Source organism: Andrographis paniculata, unplaced genomic scaffold (assembly GCF_009805555.1).
Source record: "Andrographis paniculata isolate CXL003 unplaced genomic scaffold, ASM980555v1 Contig77END, whole genome shotgun sequence".
NCBI lineage: Eukaryota > Viridiplantae > Streptophyta > Magnoliopsida > Lamiales > Acanthaceae > Andrographis > Andrographis paniculata.
In genome coordinates this window covers 3,696,293-3,712,557 of record NW_026137614.1, presented here as the reverse complement: position 1 = coordinate 3,712,557, position 16,265 = coordinate 3,696,293, and the positions used below count along the sequence as shown (strand labels likewise).

Here is a 16,265-nt window from a genome sequence, read left to right as displayed (position 1 = left end):
ATTATTATTTGATTTGATGTTTTACGAGAAAAAAATGTACTTCATCCGTCCTATTATCGTGTTTACATTGTCTTTTTTTGTCTGTTTCACATCCAATGTTATTTTTTTTTAAAATAATTATACACTTTAATTTCATTTAAATTTTATAATTTTTTTAATTTTAATTAAACTAATTAGTTATATTTAACCTTAATCTATAATTATTTACTCAATTCGTTCTAATAGAATAATATTATTTACAATTTTTGTTCGTTTTAAAATAACAGTCTTATTTTCATAAATCCCGTACAAAATAGATAAAGTATATTATAGGATAATTATTTTTAATAATATATTCTTAATACTTAATCTTCAAAGCTGCAAGGGTTTTAACTATATGTCGAAATATGTTATAGAAAGAAAGATGAATCCAGAGGGCGCTGCCCTGCCGTGCCGCAGCTATAAGCTACCTCTCTCTCTCTCTCTCTCTCTCTCTCACTTTCTCTTTCTCTCTCTGCACTGCGCAGTAACAGTAACAGCAACAGCTGCATAAATTAATCACACTTCTGCCCATTTTCGATTTTCGAGCAAAACCAAACACCACACTCCTCTCTCTCTCTACCTCTCTCTGTCTCTCTGTCTTCTCCTTTTTCTTTAGCTCACCCACCGCTGTCTTCTCCACACTGCTTCCTATCCTTCCTTCCTGCAACGTTCTTGATCGCTCGCACCTCTTCTCCTAATCTTATTTCCTCTTGCAATTTAATCTGCACCAGGTGAGATAGCTACGTAGGTGCTGGTTATGGCGGTGGGGGTGGTGGAATGTGACTCGCCGCCGTCGTTTTTGTTTTAGTTTGCTTGGCTGACCCAGATTGAATCAATCGTTCTCGCCATGTTTGCGGCGTCGTTTTCTCCTTTCCCTTTCTACTCTCGCAGATCTTCCGGATACTCTCTCGTTGTGCCTTGATTAACTACAACAACTACAACCCCCTTCGGCTTCCTCCTTTGAATATCCATTGTTAAAGTTAAAGCTTTTTCACCTTTCTCTTAATATTAGGCTTTTCGCGGCATTTAAGGCGGAAAACGAGAATAAGCCGCGGCGAGGTTGTTGCTGGAAGCTGAAAAGCTAATTGCAGATACCAACAACTTTGCATCAGAGGAAATAATTAAAGCTGAAAGATTCCGCGGGTAAATTCTGCTGCTCTGTCTGTAAATCGTTTTGGGGGTTTTTAATGTGAAGAATTTTGTAGGAGATGGATTTTATGCGTGAATTCGAAAAAAGTGCAAGTATGATTTGTGATTTATAGGCTACAGCTCACAATCAACGCTGCTGCGTGCACACTTTCGTTGCGCCATTTTTTTGTTGTTTCCATTTTTGACGAAGTTTGTGTTCCTCAGCCATTTCAGTTTCTCTAGAATCCTTTCCGCTCAATCGTGACCGTCCATCTCTTCAGGAAGGTGTTAGGAGAAATGGCGATGATGTTGCATCAGCACAGGGACGGCAGCAGTGAGAGCATCGATAAGCATCTCGACGCCGGGAAATACGTCCGGTACACGGCGGAGCAGGTTGAGGCTTTGGAGAGAGTGTACGCCGAGTGCCCTAAGCCAAGCTCTCTTCGTCGGCAGCAGCTCATTAGAGAATTCCCGATTCTGTCCAACATCGAGCCCAAGCAGATCAAAGTCTGGTTCCAAAACCGCAGGTGCTCTAGAAAATTCCATTTTAGACTGTAACTGAATACCTTTTTTCTCTTCGTTGATACTTGAATTTCGAACTTGCTTCTGCTGTTCATCATTGATTCGATAATAGCTAAGAGATATGAACCCTAGCTGAATTAGAATTTGTGCATTTAGTAACTATAGAATCAATTAATCATCTGTTGATGAATGTAGGTGCCGGGAGAAGCAGCGAAAAGAGTCCGTTAGACTTCAGAGTGTGAACAGAAAATTAACTGCCATGAACAAGCTACTGATGGAGGAGAATGATCGTCTCCAGAAGCAGGTTTCCCACCTCGTTTGCGAGAACGGCTATATGCGCCAACAACTGCATACTGTAATTTTCCTTCCTCCTTACCTGTAGAATTTCGATTCCTAGTTGAAGGAAAGCTGTGGATCATTCTTAGATTAAACTACGTAACAATGCATCGTATCATAATCATATCCGCTGATATAATCGATCTATTGATACTATCATTTCACAAAAATTCTGTTGATGATAGCTTGCATTATAACTTTTGGATTTTGAAATGGATTTCTGTCTTGTTGAATCTTGTGAAGGCACCTGCCCCGGCTAACGATGCTAGTTGCGAGTCAGCAGTGACGACTCCCCAGAATTCTCTTCGAGACGCCAGTAACCCTGCAGGGTACTTAAGCTCTTCATACTTTTATTATCCCTAGTGTTCTTGCTCGTGTTGAGAGACGTGACGTAATTGAGCGTATATGTGTGATGATGATGTCTCTTGTAATATTATCGATACTGCCTTCGGCAGACTCCTTTCAATTGCCGAGGAGTGCTTGGCGGAGTTCCTAACGAAGGCTACAGGAACTGCTGTCGATTGGGTCCAAATGCCTGGGATGAAGGTCTGATTTATCCGAAAGCGAATGCTGCTGCTTTTATTGTCGTTTTTAAGTGAAACAGTTATGTATTGAGGCAAATTTTGATTTTCTGTTGTCAGCCTGGTCCGGGTTCGGTTGGGATCTTTGCCATTTCTCAAACCTGTAGTGGAGTGGCAGCTCGAGCCTGTGGTCTTGTAAGTTTAGAACCTACTAAGGTAAGCATACACATCAGTTTTTACCTTATTCCGAAGCATTGGGGCTTGTAATTCTGCTGTGTGGTCAAATTAAAATGTCTCGAATCATTTCATCTAAGCAGATTGCAGAGATCCTTAAAGATCGGCCATCTTGGTTCCGTGAGTGTCGCAGCATTGAGATTTTCACTATGTTCCCTGCTGGAAATGGAGGAACCATAGAACTACTGTATACACAGGTTGTAATGTGTTGGCAAATTCATTATTAGTTTGTCCTCGATTGTGTCTACTGTTTAAAGAACTTAATAAGCATTTGTTACTTTCAGTTGTATGGTCCGACTACTTTAGCTCCTGCTCGTGATTTTTGGACCCTCAGATATACAACCACCTTGGAAAATGGCAGTCTTGTGGTGAGTACAACTTTAGGATCAACCTTTGTGGTGTTAGGATATTTTTATTTGGTAAATGGATTGAAGAGTTTCTGATATTTGTCTCCATTCTTTGTGTAGGTATGCGAGAGGTCGTTGTCTGGTACAGGGGCTGGGCCAAATGCAGTTGCTGCTACACAATTCGTGAGAGCCGAAATGCTTCCATCGGGGTATTTGATCAGGCCATGTGATGGTGGAAGTTCGATCATTCATATTGTGGATCATGTTAATCTGGAGGTAGCAAGCACCCTCTTTAACCACGCCGTAATATAATTCTTGTCCGGCTGAGATTTTACGTACATTTCTTTTTATTTTCTCCAGGCATGGAGTGTGCCTGAGGTGCTACGGCCACTCTACGAGTCTTCGAAAATTATGGCACAGAAAATGACTTTTGCTGTAAGTGCAATGTGTTATGCTCAGCTTGTGCAATTTAATCGCTCCACTGTGATTCGTGGGTAATTAATCTCGCTTGAAAATTCGATAGGCCTTAAAATATATTCGTCAGATAGCCCAGGAAACATGCGGTGAGGTAGTCTATGGTCTTGGCCGGCAGCCGGCAGTTCTCCGCACATTTAGTCAGAGGTTAAGCAGGTATTCTCAGCACTTATATTTTTTTGTTGAATCCGTAAGTTAATATGGCATGTTATTGTCGACAACAGTTTTTAATAGTTCCGTTTGTTTTACTTCAGAGGCTTTAATGATGCTATCAATGGGTTCAACGACGGTGGGTGGTCCCTGTTGAGCTGTGATGGTGCTGAAGATGTTGTGGTTTCCGTAAACTTGGCTAAGAATCTCAGCGCCAGTTCGAATTTGATTTCTGTTCTTGGAGGTGTTCTCTGTGCCAAAGCATCTATGCTTATTCAGGTACACTTGTCAATGTTGCTTCGAATTTAAGCTTATATTAGTGATCATTTTTTGTAAATTAATGCGATGTTTCATTTCTACCTTAGAATATCCTTCCGGCAGTGCTGGTTCGCTTTCTTAGGGAGCACCGATCCGAGTGGGCCGATTTCAACGTCGATGCTTATAATGCCATGGCTCTAAAAAACACATATACACATCCGGGAATGAGGCTGACTAGATTTACCGGAAGCCAAATCATCATGCCATTAGGTCACACAATTGAACACGAGGAGGTGAGATTTATAGATTGATCCGCGACTGTATTTTGTGTGGGATTGAAATCGACGTTACAGATGCAAAGCTAATAATGTATGCTGTTATCCTGTCGTAATTCACTCCAGATGCTCGAAGTTATTCGACTAGAAGGACATCCCCTTGGTCACGAAGATGCCTTCATGTCGCGGGACATCCATCTTTTGCAGGTACTTTTCCTCATTTCGATTCCCATTTTGACGATTTTCGTGTCTTTTAAGTTTATACTCTGAAATGAGCTCTGCAGATGTGCACCGGAATTGATGAGAGTACGGTTAGCACGTGCGCGGAACTTGTGTTTGCGCCAATCGACGAGATGTTTCCAGACGACGCACAGCTTCTTCCTTCCGGGTTTCGTGTAATTCCGTTGGATTCGAAACCAGTTGAGTCTGCCGATCGATCACCCGATTTAGCGCGATTCTTTTACCTTATTTATCGTATAGTTGTGTCTAACTGGCGATACATTTGGCAGGGAGACCTACAAGAAGGTCCAACTGCACATAAGACGCTTGATTTGACGGCAAATTTCGAAACAGGCAACGACGGCGGGAAAAATGCGGTAGCATCATACTGTGCTCGATCGATCTTGACCATTGCGTTCCAATTCCCATTCGAGAGCACTCTACAAGATAATGTTGCGATGATGGCACGGCAGTATGTTCGCAGTGTGATTTCCTCCGTGCAGAGAGTTGCAATGGCCATATCCCCTTCGGGTTCGAGTCCCGCAGTCGGCTCGAGATTATCTCCTGCATCTCCCGAAGCTCTGACACTCGCGCATTGGATCTGCCAGAGTTACAGGTGACATTCTTGAGGCTCTGCTGGATTTATTCGAACTCTCGAAAATTTTACGAGATTTTTATCAAATCGATTGTAGGTACCATTCGGGAGCCGAGCTGCTTAGAGATGATTGTTTGGGCGGTAATGTAGGAGTGTTGAAGACACTTTGGCATCACCCGGACGCCATTTTATGCTGCTCGTTGAAGGTAAGCAATCTTGTGTTGAATTATGCGGTATTGAAATGATGAATGTACCGCATCAAATATCGTTCGATTTTTAAATTTTTTATTTTTTTACTTTCAGGCTTTGCCGGTTTTTACATTTGCAAATCAGGCGGGGCTGGATATGCTGGAGACGAATCTAGTTGCGCTGCAAGACATCACATTAGAAAAAATTTTCGACGATTCCGGGCGCAAGACGCTGTTTTCCGAATTCGCCAACATCATGCAACAGGTAGTACGGAATCAATCAAACTGCATTCATCCGTCGATCGAATGTAAAAATCTTGAATTTTTCTTCCAGGGGTTCACTCAATTGGCGAGCGGCGTGTGCCTGTCGACCATGGGTCGACAAATCTCTTACGAACAAGCGACAGTGTGGAAAGTTTTTTCGGGGGACGAAAGCACCATTCACTGCCTGGCGTTTGTGTTCGCAAACTGGTCGTTCGACGAATGAACGGAATCAAATCTGAGTGTGCAAGTAAGTAAAGCAAAGCTTGAGTGTGTGTTGTTTGTGGGTAATGTAGTTGAAATCTTCATCTTCTTGTTCTTCCATTGATTGATCATCTATTATGTACATTCTATTTTCTCTGCTTAAGATTTCTTTCCATGGCTTTGTCACTTCAAATTTGTCATTTAATTTGGTGTCATAATTGGTCTATGCTATTTGTTATTTAAAACATAAGAATATCATTACCAAACCAAAATGGTACAAATTAATTGCTAGATTGGCTATAATGGTGATTCTTGTTACAAAATTAAAAAGGGGTTTTTAGGTAAAATTTTGATTTTTGTGATGTAGTAGTAGGTGAGTTGTTAATTACACTCCATTCCCTCTTTTAAAGTCACCACTTAACATTAAATATTTTTATATAATTTTTTTTACAAATGTTTTTTTATTTATGTTATAAGACACTGATGGAAGTATTTTTATAATTTTTTTTTTTAATTTGTATTATATTTTTATATGATAATTAATATTTAAAAATTTATACGTAAAAAAAATATAAATGAAAAAAGTAAATGTGAGCATTAATTGTAGTGTTTGGTCGAAATTTGTAGGCACATATCTGAGTTATGTCGCTGCTCCCTCATTTCCATTCAAAACTAGGCCTAAAACAATCATTACTTTTACACGAGTAGTCAATGCATTTAATATTTTGATATTGAAAAATAACCAACCTTGAATACGGTGAATAGAATTGGTAATGATTCGATTTGTGTCGGGTTAAATATTTTAAATGGGTTAAATTATTCTATTCTAATCAGATTCGTTTATAATCGTGTCGGGTTCGGGTTGATTCGTGTTCATCCGTATACATAATTAAGTTGAATTTTTTTATTCAAATTAAATAATTTTTTGTTATATTGTCGTATTATGTTAATTTTTATTGATTTAAGCTTAAATTAGGTTGAATTATTTAAAATTGAACTTAGTTTAAATTAATTTATGAAAAAATTATGAAATTATAATTATTTTACATATATAATAAATATATTAATCAATATTAAAATATTATAATTGAGTTATCGTGTCGGGTTCGAGTTGAGAGCTTCAATCCTAAATCGTATCGGGTTCGTGTCAATTCGTATAGATAATCGCGTTGAAATTTTTGATCTAAACTCAATTATTTCGTGTCGGGTCGTGTCGGTTTGTCGGGTTGGATCGGTTTTTGCTAGTGAATGATTATTTGCTCATTGATGTACTTATATATGTCATGTGTGAATGCTTTTAGGTAGGGTTTTGGGAACAATGATTAGTGTTAAAATAAATGTTTAATATGGAGTATTATATATTAAATAGATAGATAATAGTTTGTTCTTATTATATTAAATTTATACACAGTAAATTTTTTTATATATATTTAAATATAAAATAAGTGTTATTTTTTATTGTTCACTTTTACTATATATTTTAGTTGTCCATAAAAAGATGTAATCATATGTATTTTTTTAACCTATTATATTTAAGTTGTTTACACACTAGTCATCAATGGAGATTTCAATGTTTAAAAATTTAAAATTTTTATATACATTTGAGTTATTTGTTTGCTGTGGTTTCAAATTGATTCAACATGAATTTAATTTTTTATTTAAATGATTAGTATTTAAATAATGTTATTTATTTATGACATTTTTTATTAGTGATATTTATGACAATAATGTTTAGTTATGATATTATTTTATTATTATTTATTTAATTAATAATATTTGTAATTTTAAAATGAATTTAATGTATATATGATTTAAATAATTAAAATATATATTTACATATTTTAACAATTATATCATAATAAAAAGTAATATGCAGAATGCTTATTGTCTTATGGCGTTGGATACAAAATTTAAGGAATATTAATATTATATTTTTATAAAAGGATAAATAATTTTTTTGCCCCGAGTATATTAGTATAAAAAATAATGACAATTGTGTAATAATAATGAAAAAATATGGCTAATTAAGATGAGACTATTATTTTGAGAGTGACAAAAATAATAAAAAATTATTGAATTAGGATGGAGAGAGTATAAATTAATTTTATAAAAAAATAAATTTTAAAGATGATAAAAATATTTATATTTTTAAGAAGAAAGATAAACTTTGAAATGATCATAGGGTTTGAAGTGGTCATAGGGCCGGATAGAGTATTTTATATAATATAAAAATAAAAATAGTAGTATTTTATTGAAAATTACAAAATAAATAATTTTAATTTTAATTTAAAATTACAATCAAACACAAATTTTCAGCTTTTAAATGGCCAGAGTTACTGATTTGTCAAAAAATCGATTTTTATCTTAGTTTTTGTTTCTTTAATTCTTCAAACCACAAAATTTTACTATTTAATTTTGTTTTTCAAGAAAAAATATAAATATATATATATTTTTTTCACAAAATATTCTATTATACATTATTTTATCATCAAACACAAATCAATTTTTTCAAACTCATCACAACACCAGTAAAGTAAATGTATCTCCTAGCACCAAACCAAAGCAACTCCAAAATCAAAAGCACATCCAACTTCATAAATATATGTATGTATGTATGTATATATATATAGAGAGAGAGATTGTGAGACATCTATGAGTGATGCAGAGCAAAACATAGTAACTACAATAACTATAACTGTCCATGAAATCAATCCATCCACAAAAAGAAAGGACAAGCTCAAGCTAGTTCATAAAAAACTTCAACATAATGATGAGAAAAACTAACCACATAATATTCCCTCTTCTGGAAAATACATACATAGCTCTCCTCCCGCCTGCTTCGACGATTCCAGACCGACCGACCTCCTCGCTCGCCAAACCCGTCATTAATTTACTGAAAAAAATACAAACAAACACATCACATCTTCCCTTATATATATAATCTTACAATTCTTTTTAAGGTAAGAAATTGGTTCAACTTCATTTCTATTACTCGCTTGGTGCTCATTTGATCAGATACGATTTTAAAAGAAAAGTGGGTAAAAATATAAAAGCAAAATAGAAAAGTGGTATTTTTTCACTAAAAATAAAAACGGAAATAAATTTGAATGAAAAAAAAAAAAAATAAATAAATTTGAATGACAGAGGAAATACCTCTTTGTACGCCCAGTCTTTCGGCTGCTTTCACAAATTCACTGTCCAATAACATAGCCACCAATTAATTCATTAAATACAGATTTGGACTATCAAGACTTGTAGTTACTGTGCTAAATTTCGTAATTCAATCCCAATATAATAGACAATAGACAACATAGAATCTACATTAATATAATACAAATATAACGCATGAACTAACAATAATTTACACATATATATATAACACTATAAATATGAACAGACAATAATCTGTATTGCCTTTTTACCTGAAGGGTTCGCGGCCAGTTTGTTTAACAGCGCCGGATGCATCACTATAAAACACACGCTTCGGCATCTGTACACTTTCAATCCCAAACATTTCTTGTAATTTTTCATACAGCTCTTCATACGAGCCAAGTGTAGATAGATCAAGAGACCGGCCTTCATGTTCCGACTCCAGGAAAACCCTACAGTGTCCAGTGCCGAGAGTAAGTTCAGAAGAATGACAGTGCAAAAACAGCTCAGAAATCTGCTGTTCTGTGAGTATCCGCTGACCAAAGATAAAGAATGGACTGTTTTTCGTCTTCTGACTAGAACTTCCATTGGTCAATAGACAGGATATATTTCCCTTATCCTCGACAACATCCTTCTCCATTGTATTGGGAATATTGGGCTTCAGAAGTCCTCCGATCGGCTGTTTGTTGTTAAGGTGGAGATCCAATGACTGGACTCCAATTTGAGATTGCCTGGCGCTCTGTATGCCTGCGGAAAAGCTGTTGGAAATGCAGGTTAAGGAACTGCTCGAACTTAGGGGGATGCCTGAGAATGATGGCATTGGAAATTGGGGATCAAGCAGGAAATCCGAGTGGTGCTGCAAACGCATCCTCTTTCTTGGTCCGAAGGGGGGAACACTGATAAGCGGAATAATTGGATTTGTCTCGACAAGCCAAGGGTTGATGTATTTCATGTTTTGCAACTGGTCATTGTCATCCCATGTCACCTGCAGAAGTTTCAGAAACTATCCGTTAGAGAGAGTTTGGAAGAGTTCTCTTGTGTTTCATTGTTTTCTCCGGAAGCAGGGATTATAACACTAAAACTAGAGTAAACAAGATTATAACAAATTGACAATAGTCACATTCAACCAATTTTCAACAACACAAGTCACATTTTTTAATGCAGGGTTAACAATAGCCTTCTTATCGATTCACTCCTAGTTATAAATAGCACGAACACAATGTGCAGTATCATTGTAACAGGCAAACAAATGCAAATACTAATCTAGAATTAACAAATTGTGCTTAAATCAAATATATATGCGACGTAGCGTAGGCCTAAAAGACAGGATCTTAGCCATTGATCATTATTTGTAAGCTAACATGATGTGATTGAAAGCACAATAAGAGATTTCAGAGTTCAATTTATCATAGCAAACAAATAAAGTTAGCAATGCCTTCTTATTGACCCATTCCTAGTTATAAATCGAATAACAAATGCAAATGCTAATCTAGAATAACAAATTGTGCTTAAATCAAATATATGTGCGACGTAGCGTATCATTATTCATAAGCTAGCATGATGTGATTGGAAAAATAAAAAGAGATTTCAGAGTTCAATTATCATAGAAAACCAATAAAGTTAGGAATAAGGAACCTACTAATAAAAAATCGATTACCTGAACCGATCGCCAAAATGAAACAGGCCAATGGACGGGATCAAGAACCTGAACAGCATTTACAGTTCCAACATGGCAAGTTATTTTGGCTCCATCCTCACTTTCCAATGGCATCTTGACCCTAAGTCCAGTGCACCAGGAGATCCTTGTAGCATGATCCACTAACGAAGCCTTCACACAAAACTCGGGCGTGCCTGCACGTGGATAGAAGACAACCTCAAAAGGGCTGCCATTAGCAGCCAAGAATGCAGCTTCGAGCACCATCTCAGGCTTCACTTTACCCTTATCCCTCGTATTTACACTACCAACACTTGTATCATCGAGGTTCTTCTCATCCTCCTCCAAAAAGGAGGAAAACCCTCCAAAAACCCCCGAGTTCCATGGAGAAGAGGACTCATTCCCACCAAACAATCCAATCTTCTTCGACCTTCGAATCCCAACAAGAATCTCCCCATTCTCATCCTTCACAAACACAACTGAGTCTCCAGCCGTCAGTTTCTTTTTATTCACAAAAGAGCTCCATCCAGTCGTCAACAAGTGCCTCCTCGGAGTTCCCCGGAAGATATGCCTGAAGTTCCATTCCATCCCATGAACATCCCTCGCTTTCAAATTCTGGACAGGCGGATCGACATTGTAATCCAACGGCGGGAAGATTGTTTCCGCACAGTGGCGAGGAACAGAGAACCCTCCACCATTGTTGGCATCCGACTGAGTCAGTGTCTTCACATAGGAAGACGATTTCTTTTTAGTACTAGAAGATCCTCTCTCTCCGACGCCATCGCTACCATCATTACCAAAGACACACTCGTTTTTCTCAAGAGGAATCAGCTTCATCTTAGCGTAGACTTCATCAGTTTCAGAATCGGCCAAATGTTTCACACTAATCACTCTGCAGGGAATCATAGATGCAATTTTGGGGAAATTCCCAAAATCCATTGTAGTAAGAGTGTGCTCAGCATGGCCTTGGGGGAAATAATATACCTTCGAATCCTCCGGCGGCAATTGGGCCAAGGTGCCGGCGCATGCCTTCCACATCTCTAAACTCACCTCCGCCATAGGTACTCCTCTTCTACTGTTTTCCATTCCTCTCAACAATTTCTGCAAGAAATTGAAACAATCGCAATTACTGATAACATTCATTCAACCTAAAACTAAAACAGATAAAACACACAATTCAATTAGTTTCCATCAAAATGTAAACTGAAAATCAAACAGATAATTGAATTGACAGAAACCTTGCTCATTTGGACGAAACAAAATCATAGAAACACGATAAGTGTATGTCGAACTGCGAAGGTTATCTGTCCACACCAACACTGACAGAACCAAAAAAAAAAACAAGCCACATTCGACGCATTCCATTTACTCGAATTTATACAGCAAATGTAGATTCTTGTTAGATAACAAAGTCGATTATTCCGCAAGCGGTTAACAAGGCAAGCAAATCTCGATTCCAGTACTCAGATACATAAAAAACCTAACGATAAACACAACTACTTCGCAAAAATAGGTGCTCAGTCATAGAATATGTGTACTCTGTTACCAAAATTTGACTCCATCCATCACCCTCAGAGCTCTATCAGCAGTCCACGCTCACTCACAGCACCCTGAAAAATATCCGGAGAATCGTTATAGAGCGAATCCGCCGCCAACGGTTGCAGCGGAGAGAGAGAGCGGAGAGAGGAAGGAAGGCGGTGGCGCTGCCGAGGACAAATACGTAAATTATAAATTAATTAATTACACGCACACGTATAAAATTATACTTACACAACATTTTTTCTGTTGTTGCTTTCTAGTCATATTTATTTTTTTATGGTATTTTAGAGATTTTTTTTTTTTTTTTTGTCTGTTTGTTTGTGTTTTTTTACCGTATAAAACAACAAAAAAAACAGTCCACGAGGATCGAAATGCCAAAAATATTATAAATTCAAGTATAATATGATATTTATAAAATAAATTGTTATTTTGGTATTCAATATAACAAATTATCAGAGATCGGCATATATAATATGTCGTATCGAATTTTTGATATGACATTGATACGACAAAATATCATATCAAAATTTTCAGTATATAAAATAAATTGTTATTTTGGTATTCAATATAACAAATTATCAGTACTGTTTACATAATATGTCAGTATCTAATTTTTGATACTATATTGATATAACACAATATCATAGCAAAATTTTCAGTATATCGGCAAAATCCTATATCAAATAAATTGTTATTTTGGTATTTAATATAACAAATTATCAGTACAATATATATATGTCCTATCGAATACCATAGCAAAAATTTCAGTATATCAGTATGCCAAAATACTATATTGTATATGATATACTGTATAAATTCCGTATACTGACTTATTCCTAATCTTCGATATTTTTAAATTTTTTTTGTTACATATGATTTGTTACTAAAAATAAGCGCGACAGAGCTAAAAATTATACTATATAATTTATTTTAATATAATACAATTGTAATGTTTAAATAATAAGTTTGTTAGATATTGACCGGAACCAATTAACATATTAATTTTCGGATAAATATTTTTTAAAAATAAGTGTGTTATATAATTATTCTATAAAAAGACAATACCTTTTCGGTAACCTACAATTATGTTCATTTTTTTTTGTTATAAAAATGTTTTTGTTTTATAATAAAAAATTAATATTTTTTTCGTCCTATTGAAAAGTATTTTCGTCCGATCCAAAACAAGGTTACTGTTTCCTAATTTAGTAATTATACTATCTACTTAACATAATAAATATCATTTCAAGTTACAATATATTACACAAATCCCATTACTTTTATATTAAACCATACTTATAAGGATATTTTTGTCTTTTTTACTACAATCCAATATAATACTAATATTAAAAAATCTACATATAAATATTAAAAAATCTACATACAAAAAGCAAACGCCCCCCTTATAACGGGACTGAGAGAGTACTATTTTTCAGTTATTTTTATTTTTATTTTTTTTTTGTTTTATACTATAGATGGTAGAAAATACCAAAAAAAAAAAAAAAAATTAATTAAAATGTCGCATATTAAAATTCGTACTATTACGTGTTATCTATGCTATGCATTTGTAACCAATCCTTAAATAAAATATTTTATGTTAATATCATTATGTGTGGTGCTGTCACTATTAGGTTAGAATATATTCAATTTATTCACTCCATATTAATTAATGGAACAATTTTTTATAAATATTATTAAAATATAAATATACATATATTAATATTATATATATTATTTATTCATAAAAGTCAATCATTCAACATAAAATATTACTTTTTCCCTCCTCTATAAAATATACATATTTTTATTTTGGAATGTCCAATTACAAAATAAACATTTAATTAAATACTTTATTTTTTTTTACAAATACTCTTATTTTATTTTTATATATTTGTATATAGTATTAATGTGTGTATATATTATATTTTAAATAATATTTATAAAAGAATTGTGTAATTTAAAAACACAATATGAACAAACCCATATTGTTTACATACTTGATTTATTTAATTTTTTATAAAAAATTAATATAAAAAGAATTTAATAAATAAAAAAATAATAACATTGCATTATTTTAAAGTTTTTTTTTATATGAATACAGTAATATTTTAGGTATGATCCTTTTATACATAAAAATGTATTTTTATTTTTTTTTTAATAGAAAATTTATGATTGCGTTGTTTTGGTATTTATAGTTTTATATCTTTTATCGTAAAATATTGTGAAATTTTTATAAAGAAAAATGATGTTTTGGATATTTTCATTATTAGGCATATATATATATATATATGATATTAATTATCGTATTTATTTTATAATATTGTGAGAAAATGGTGTATCTAATACATACTAAACAAACACACTCTAGGACTATGATTACACATTAAAAATTTGAAATAAAACATCTACTATTATAATTTTTAAAAGAGATTATAATATTGATTTTATATCTAGCATATGAAATAAAATAAATTAATTATAAATATATATTTTTTTCAAATATATATACTATTTGAGATTTTTTCTTGCAATAAAACTATTTTTTCCACTATATTTTTCAATATTAACTATTTTGAACGTGTTTTTTTAGTAGTATATTTTATTTACTTACTTAGGGCATTTTTTGTTTGTGTTTTGGATTAATGAATATTTTGATATGAGATTTTGCTTCAAATTATTAATTGCAACAATTATCAATATATTGTAAAATTCAGGCTGAAACACAAAATTCATTTTTAAGGGTAAATTATATAACACCTCCTTGTATTTTAAGTAAAAATGCATAAAACATTCTATATTTTATTTATTGCGTAAAACCCTTTTGTTAATATAATTTTTTGTCCAAAGCTGATGTCTAAATAAAGACCTAAATTATATAAATTTTATACAAATAAAAAACATAAAATATTATAAATACTTTTTTAATAAAATAAATAATATATTATTTATTTTATTAAAAAAGTATTTATAATATTTTATACTATTTATTTGTATAAAACAGTCTTTATTTAAAACCAAACATCAACTTTAGATAAAGAAGATGTTTTATGCAATTTTTATATTAACACAACCGTGGTTTTACGCAATACATAAAATACAGAGAGTTTTATGCATTTTTACTAAAATACAAGATGATGTTATATAATTTACCATGTTTATATCCTAAGGACATAAGTTTTCTACGTTGAAAACAAAAAATGCAAGTAAAAATGCAAGAAATATAAAGAATAATCTTCAAATAAATTTTTCAAAAAATTTCATTTTAATGTGATTAAATTTTAAGCGATCAATAGAGGCATCTGATTGATTCTCAAATACTTATACTTTATATCACAATAAATCAAATAATAATATATTCACTAAAATTTATATCCAACTCAAATGAACTCAGATTTTGTGAACGGAGAGAGTATTATTTTTCTACACAAATCTATGAAATTTCGTGGACGGGATAGTATAATGTATTTTATTTTAGAAAAAAAAAAATTAATTTTAGTCCTAATATAACTAAAATTTATCAATTTTGGTCACAATATAAATTATTCATCAATGTTAGTCAAAGTTATAAACAATTTTAATCAATTTTGATTTTACGGTTAAAAAACTAACGAAAATTGTTGACGTGACAACTGACTTGAAAATTACACGACCATATACAATTATACACGATCATATTGTCACACGACCGCGTGTATAATTCAGTGTACAATTATACACGACCATATTTTCACACGGTCATGTTTAATTCTACGTGGCCGTGTATCTTTCTATTTTATTCTAAAATTTTATCTTTTTATTATATATTTTTTTAAAAATAAAATTTGAATTTAGAATAAATGAAAAAAAAAAACTAATAATAATTCTAATGTAATTAAAATGTATCAAATTTAGTTCAAATATAAAAATTGATAGAGTATGTTCTTTTGAAAATTTTTACCTAAAATTCTACTACTTACCAAAAATTTCTCTTAAAAATATTCAATTACAAAACTATTTTTTATTTTTGTATATTATAGTATTAAAAATTAATTTTACATTTCAATACAATTATATCTAAGTTGAAATTGTATTGAAATGTAAAATAAAATTTTAATATAATATAAAAAATAAAAAATAGTTGTATAATTAAATATTTGCAAGAAGAAAATTTTTATGAACAGTAGAACTTCTAGGCAAAATTTTTCAAAAGAAC

At 33.0% G+C, this 16,265-nt stretch overlaps 2 protein-coding genes across 4 annotated transcripts; one reads left to right on the top strand and one right to left on the bottom strand.

Annotated features, from left to right (window-relative positions):
* Positions 1-542: 542 nt before the first annotated feature.
* LOC127239320 (homeobox-leucine zipper protein REVOLUTA-like) lies at positions 543-5,919 on the top strand. 2 transcript variants are annotated; one of them, XM_051257415.1, is made up of 19 exons: positions 543-1,164; positions 1,431-1,676; positions 1,867-2,026; positions 2,251-2,336; positions 2,463-2,553; positions 2,649-2,744; positions 2,846-2,959; positions 3,047-3,130; positions 3,230-3,385; positions 3,470-3,544; positions 3,633-3,739; positions 3,838-4,012; positions 4,099-4,284; positions 4,393-4,473; positions 4,551-4,685; positions 4,776-5,101; positions 5,178-5,286; positions 5,384-5,533; positions 5,603-5,919. In XM_051257415.1, exons 2-19 carry the CDS (start codon positions 1,447-1,449, stop codon positions 5,753-5,755), a joined length of 2,514 nt encoding a protein of 837 aa, XP_051113372.1. In that variant the 5' UTR covers positions 543-1,164; positions 1,431-1,446; the 3' UTR covers positions 5,756-5,919. The 2 variants fall into 2 exon arrangements, with proteins under 2 accessions (XP_051113372.1, XP_051113371.1); XM_051257414.1 differs by having other exon boundaries at positions 1,375-1,676.
* A 2,471-nt stretch (positions 5,920-8,390) lies between these two features.
* On the bottom strand, positions 8,391-12,262 carry LOC127266663 (auxin response factor 16-like). 2 transcript variants are annotated; one of them, XM_051297004.1, is made up of 6 exons: positions 12,084-12,262; positions 10,541-11,638; positions 9,424-9,868; positions 9,156-9,335; positions 8,887-8,927; positions 8,391-8,626 (listed from the first exon to the last, which is right to left on the bottom strand). In XM_051297004.1, exons 2-5 carry the CDS (start codon positions 11,621-11,623, stop codon positions 8,917-8,919), a joined length of 1,719 nt encoding a protein of 572 aa, XP_051152961.1. In that variant the 5' UTR covers positions 11,624-11,638; positions 12,084-12,262; the 3' UTR covers positions 8,391-8,626; positions 8,887-8,916. The 2 variants fall into 2 exon arrangements, with proteins under 2 accessions (XP_051152961.1, XP_051152960.1); XM_051297003.1 differs by having other exon boundaries at positions 9,156-9,868.
* Positions 12,263-16,265: the final 4,003 nt, after the last annotated feature.

Coding starts and splice junctions, on each gene's coding strand:
- LOC127266663 (XM_051297003.1), bottom strand. CDS start 11,623: ATGGAAAACAGTAGAAGAGGAGTACCTATGGCGGAGGTGAGTTTAGAG. Junction 9,869..10,540: donor CATTTTGGCGATCGGTTCAG/GTAATCGATTTT, acceptor AAACTTCTGCAG/GTGACATGGGATGACAATGA. Junction 8,928..9,155: donor ACTGGCCGCGAACCCTTCAG/GTAAAAAGGCAA, acceptor GTTATTGGACAG/TGAATTTGTGAAAGCAGCCG.
- LOC127239320 (XM_051257415.1), top strand. CDS start 1,447: ATGGCGATGATGTTGCATCAGCACAGGGACGGCAGCAGTGAGAGCATC. Junction 2,960..3,046: donor TAGAACTACTGTATACACAG/GTTGTAATGTGT, acceptor TGTTACTTTCAG/TTGTATGGTCCGACTACTTT. Junction 4,013..4,098: donor AAGCATCTATGCTTATTCAG/GTACACTTGTCA, acceptor TTTCTACCTTAG/AATATCCTTCCGGCAGTGCT.